The 6261-nt window shown below is 41.8% G+C and overlaps 1 protein-coding gene across 1 annotated transcript; it reads left to right on the top strand.

Moving 5' to 3' along the window:
* The first annotated feature begins 5492 nt into the window (after positions 1 to 5492).
* LOC104815422 (mavicyanin-like) lies at positions 5493 to 5984 on the top strand. The gene has a single exon (XM_010543802.1). The coding sequence runs from the start codon at positions 5493 to 5495 to the stop codon at positions 5982 to 5984; it is 492 nt and encodes a 163-aa protein (XP_010542104.1).
* The last annotated feature ends 277 nt before the right edge of the window (positions 5985 to 6261 follow it).

Below are 6261 nucleotides of genomic sequence, written 5' to 3'. Positions count from 1 at the left end.
GTTAGCCATAAACCATAGTCACATCGCATGACTAGGAGCGCCTCTCACACCCATCACATCGCATGACGTTGGCCGTCGCATCGAATGCGACTATATCACAATCACAATCACGCTCCCCTCGCATCGCACGAGTGAGCTTCAACCATAGCATTCAACATGCATCATCATCCCCTGGCTACAATCACGCGTATCACGGTATTCGACCTCACACCGTTTTACCGTTTCACGCCATGCAATGCTACCCAAAAATAAGCACACAATGATTCACTCGCAGTGTTTATTTCTCACGTCTCACCACGCGTATTCATTCAGTTTGTTCATTTTTATCTTCTCTTTCCCCTTAGGGTTGGTCTGGTCCAGAGCGGTATTTAGTCCAGTGGACCGGATCCAGCCCGTCCCCACGAAATCGGTTGATCGGACCATTTTTTTGTCCAAAACAGGCCTGGTCCGGATCGGACCAGGCTTCCTCAGCCTCTTGTCGGACTAAAAATATTTTCCCGGACTTGGTCTGGAGCTGACCAGTTCCTGGTCCGACGGACCGGAATTGGGCAGTTCGTCCGTTCGCGTTTTCAGGTTTTTGGTGACTTCGATTGCTCATAACTCACTCGTTTCTTAACCAAACCATGCATCGTTTATTTCTAAATGTTCATTGGGATGTCCTTTCTCATGTATACACGATGAAAAATGATTCGAATCGCCTGTATCTCGAAATATCGCGATTCTGCAAATTTCAGTTTTTCCACAGTTTTCGTTTGTTCATATCTCCTTCGTTTCTCAGCCAAATTGAGCGCCGTTTGTTTCTAAATTCTCGTTGAAATATCTCTTTCAAAATAAATCAACGAATCGTCGAGATAACACAATCACATCGATGAAAACGTGTTTACACAGATGCAACCCAAACCACTCACATGTTCTTGGATCAGATTCATTTTGAATCTGATTTGGTCGAGCTTGGTTGATATTTCTCTGTTCCTCCGCCTTGAGATCTCCTCCTAGACACTCAAGGGTTGTTCCTCAATGTCTTCCCGAGCTCTCTCTTCCTCCTCCTCTCTTCTTTCTCTCCCTCTCTCTCTTTTTCCTCTCTTTTCTTTCTCTGCCCATTTTCAGTCCGAAAATGGTTGATTTGATCTGTTTGAGAGGGTCTTTAGGGTAGATGAGAGAGTTTTGGGGTGATTGGACGAGTGTAAGAGATAGGTGGGGTCTCCTTTTGTCGGTTTGGTGCGGATTAGATGTGTTGTGGCCGCCCATGTGTGAGAAAATCGCGCACCATAAGTCTGCCGACAGTTTATCTGTCACTTGGTCCGGGACTGACCAGATTTTGGTCCGGCTGACCAAGTCTGGACAACACTCATTTTCCTCTTGGTCCGTCCGTCCTGTCCAAGTCCGGCTGACTGAGTTGGTCCAGAGCTGACTAAGACTTGGTCCGGCTGACCAACAGAGGTTTTCCCATTTTTATTTCTTTTCTTGATCTGTTTCTTCCTGTTTGATCCGACTGAGTGTCCTGGACCGGCTGACCAATAGTTGGTCAGCTCCGGACCAGACCTCCTCCCAGACCGCATTTTCCTTCCTCAGGTCCGCCCGTTCTTTCCCTTGGAACGGATCTGGTCCAGTTGACTGACTCTGGTCAGCCCCGGACCAATCCTCTTTCCCGAATTATTAGCGGCATTTATTTAATTATTTATTCTAAAAAATAATTGAATATTTTTCTTCGGGAACCAGGGTAGTACAAATCCTTCACCCTTAAAAAGAATTCGTCCTCAAATTCGGAATCCGTGGCATATGCTCCAATCATCATCACATTCATATCATCACATAGCCATACAAAATGTAGAGTCTGATACAACAAATTGTCATATATAACTCATACAACACTCAAGCAAAGAGATATGGCTAATTTGCTACGCATCTCCGCCTCGAGTTCCCAGATCATGTCCAAGAACCCTTGGCTCCACCACGAAACCTTCACCAGTGGCACTTCCTTCGTTCGTACCTTCTTGGCCTTTTGATCCACGATTTGCAAAGGCTCGTCAAGGAATCGCGTAGTGTCTATGAACTTCAAATCTTGTGGTTGTAGTACGTGTGAAGGATCCGTTACGTACCTCCGCAGCATCGACACGTGGAACATGTCATGGATGTTGTCTAGCTCCGATGGTTGTCCAAAATGTTAGGCTGTTGGTCCTACCTTCTCAATCATCGGTAAGGTCTGATGTACAACGGTTTCAGCTTCCCGCTTTGTCAAAATCTTGCATGCTCCCGCATGGCCTAAACTCGGGGGAGAGCCAGATCTCTAACCTCCAAGGTGACCTCACGTCTCCGCTGATTGGCATAAGACTTCTGTCGATCCTGTGTCATCTTCAGGTTAGTGCGAATCCTTCGGATCACCTCCATGGACTATTCCACGATATCGGGTCTGAACTCTTGTCTTCTCTGATCGGCATACGACTTCTGTCGATTCTACGCCGTTTTCAAGTTATCGCGAATCTTTTGGATCACTTATGTTTGCTTCGTAAGTGATTTTTCTGATCCGAACACTCGACGTTCTCCGCTTTTTATCCAAAACAGTGGAACCTCGCATGACTTCCCATTTAATACTTATATACGGACATCCCGTCCTTTATATACTATTTGTTGTTGCATGTGACCTCGCACAACAATGTAAAATATAGGTCCCATGGAACTCTCCATTCGAAGACACGCCTTCGGTTTGTCTCCTGAAGTTTGGATGGTTTGTTCTGGTTCACCGTCGGTTTGGGTGTGATATGTATTTCTCATCCTGAGTTTCGTCCACAATACTCCTTGTATCGTATATCGTAGACGAGATGCAACCGAACACTTCTATTTGAGATGATTTGACTAGGAATTTTATGACATCGTATGAACTCATCAGCATAGCCTTATGCTAATCGCGCTTATCGAAATCATCCTGTTATCTTAGTACGAAATGAGTGGGTGTACTGTAGTCGATCCACGACTACCCAATTGAATTCTTCCTACTTGGAGCAGCTTGCAACACGACCACTGAGTCTACAGCAGTCGAAGTCCACTTTCTGCTCAAAAATTCTAATTCGTTGTAGCTTGTCACTTAGCGTTTGTAGCTCTGTTGCTACTTGCTGATAGGTTCAGCAGTTGGTTACAACCTTAGCTATATTCCTCTTGGTTCTTCACTAAGCCTGCGACTTGACATATCCTTTTTGCTACATTTCTCTGTTTTGGGTGTGATGTTAACCTCGACGGTGAATCTTCATTCATGCATTCGTTTTAAGTCTGAGGCTAACCGACACACATGGTAGGTCCTCCAATTACAGTGTTCCGTACTTAGTGGTACGGTATACCTTATCACCCAAAACTCTCCCTGTTGTCCCCCCACTTGGAGCATTAAGGATTATCATGAGGTCCTTTCGTTGTTCATCCGCTTGCTTAAACCGGTGTCCTTCTCGATTCTGGGTTCATTCTACATCATTAGATCCAACTCGACAATGTTTTTATCATGGTGATGCCTTATCCCAGAATCTGCTAAGAGCCTTTCCTGGGGCTTAGCACCTTTACCACCACGCTGTGTTTTTCTTGGGAGTAGATGATTTCTACATTGCGGTCAATAATGCTCCTCGTTCATTGTTGTTACATTATGTTTACACCCCTTTTTGAGTGATTTCTTAGGTTACCTTTCCTGATTTCCGATACACGGTTGTCATTGTGAGTTCATGCCAAGGGTCGGAGAATTCTTTTCTACTAGTCACACGCATAGATAATGACGTGTCTTTCTGGTTTTCGCGCACCATCTAGTCTCTGCGAAATACGTCGATATAAGCTTTTGCATTGTGCTCCCAGTGTGGTCACCATATGATTGGTGCTGGAGTTGACTTTTCCTTTCCAATTCTAGGGTTATCCTTGCCCTCGATAGTCCGTCTGAACTTTGTTGCAGGTTTGGGATTTCCAATCCCTAGCCTCAATTATTTTGGTGACACTCGTATCCCGATTCCCGTCACATGATGCGCCACATGGACTAATAAACAATAATATATTACGAAACAAAAATACGGGAATTTAAAATTTTTATTTTATAAACACGCAGCGGAATAGTTTAATATAACCTTTAATTACCACACGTCCAATCTTAAAATACAACACAAGAAAAAAATCGTTTTCAAAAATTAACACAAATCAAATCCGTACGTGATGCTGCATCTCTCTAGTCTTCGTCGTCGTCTAGATATGCTACATGTACTCTTCGAGTTCTCTAAAAGATGAAACCACGAGGACTAAGCACAACCGCTTAGTGAGTAGCCGGGTTGAACCCGATAAACCTGTTCTCAGCGAGAACTGTGTTAAAATGATAAAACATAAAATATAATATTCAACATTAAACATATACTCATTTCACATCAGAACATCATCATATTCATTCCCGATGGCTTCACGCCATAGTGTTAGCCATGAACCCTGGTCACATCTCATGACCAGGAGCGCCTCACACGCTCGTCACATCGCTTGACGTTGACCATTACATGGCACGACAATCAAGTAGGTATGGCTTCGCACCATAGAGGCAGCCGTAAACCCTAGTCACATCTCATGACTAGGAGCGCCTCTCACGTCCGCCACATTTCATGATGTTAGCCGTCGTTTCGCGCGACAATCAAAAAGTTTTTTTTTAGATTTTTCCTAAAAAGTTTAATATTTATTGACAAAAAATAAAGTCCACTATTTTTTGTCAAAATTGAAAGTTGATTGTTTTTTGCGATTTTTTCTATATCTTATTTATAAAAAACAGAAACTTTCACCAACAATTGCACTCTTTTTTTTTAAACGATTTTTCTCTCTTAAACTCGGTATTTTTCAGTCTTCTTCATACTCCTTTTAGATACACACATCTATATCTATTCAAATTCATCATCACCTTATTGTTTATTTGTCTTTTAACTCTAAAGTTGTTAGTTCTTCATTGTCTTTATCTTTTATTTCAAAGGTTGTTATCTTACTCACAAAATCAATTTTGAGATTTTTTCAAGATTTTCTACACAAACAACCTTAATAGATATATTTTTGTTTTTCAATTGTTTTTGGTTCATTATAAGTCCTATTTACTATGTTTTAATTCTAGACACGTGCATATTCATCTACCTTTGCGCGTTATAGAATTTTCCATTAAAAAAAAAAGAAACACGATGCCGTAAAACAGTAAAAGGATTAAGTTTGCGTTATTTTTGTACTGCCGCTAAAGAAATCCTATATTTTAAATCTGATCAGACGCGTATAGATCGAGTTATACGTGTTAATATATGCGAAGAAAAAAATGAAAATAAAAATGAAGGAAACACAGAGCCCAAAAAAAAGGAAATTTAATCTAATCGATGATATTATTCAAACAAAAAACCCCAAAAGAAAAAGGAATGGAATATCTATATAAACCCGTCATGGGTCCTTCAAAGTTTCTCACTTTCAGCAACCCTTTCGATAGTTTTCGGCTTTGATCTCTCGTTCTACGCATCAAAATGGTGATAACAAAGACCGCGATCATCAGTTTCTTCATGCTCGTGACTGTTTCTCTCTTCGTAGGATGCGTGGGAACAACGCACAAGATCGAGGGATGGGCACCGGGTGTCGACTATTACACATGGGTCACGTCAAGACACTTCCAAGTGGGTGACTCTCTCGTCTTCGAGTACAACAAGGATTTCCATGACGTGACAGAAGTTGCGAGTCCTTTAGCTTTCGAGTTCTGCGACCTCTCTTCCACCACAGCAAGATACAAAACCGGTTATGACGTGGTTAACCTCACACGTCCTGGTCGTTACTACTACGTCTGCGGAGCTCCTGGTCACTGTCAAGCCGGACAGAGATTTGACATCCTGGTCACATCTCCCCAAGTTGTGGAGAAGTCACCTTCTTCCTTCTCTCCTTCACCCTCCGCTCCTCTGCACAGCGCTGCCTCAAGCTCTCTAACCGTAAAACTTATAAATGCTAAATTTTTTAAAAACTTTTAACACCAATATTATTATAATAGAATCCGATTATATTCGAAAACAATTAAAATTTCAAATAAAAGTATTATTTGGGAATTTTTTAAAAATGTCATCTATTTATACATGTTCTCTCTTAAATTTCATTAAACTTAATAACTTGTTTAGTCATGCGGACCGGCCGCTTAGCGGTTATTTGCATTGAATAAAATACGAGAGAATTAGTCTTCCTTTCCCTTGTTTATATCCTTACTAAGACATCTCGACATTTTACATTTTACAGTACTAATCTATTCATTCA

This window comes from Tarenaya hassleriana, unplaced genomic scaffold, assembly GCF_000463585.1.
Source record: "Tarenaya hassleriana unplaced genomic scaffold, ASM46358v1 Cleome23, whole genome shotgun sequence".
In the NCBI taxonomy this organism is placed as follows: Eukaryota; Viridiplantae; Streptophyta; class Magnoliopsida; order Brassicales; family Cleomaceae; genus Tarenaya; species Tarenaya hassleriana.
Note: the sequence above shows the minus strand (reverse complement) of the source record. Positions and strands in the feature narration are given on the sequence as shown.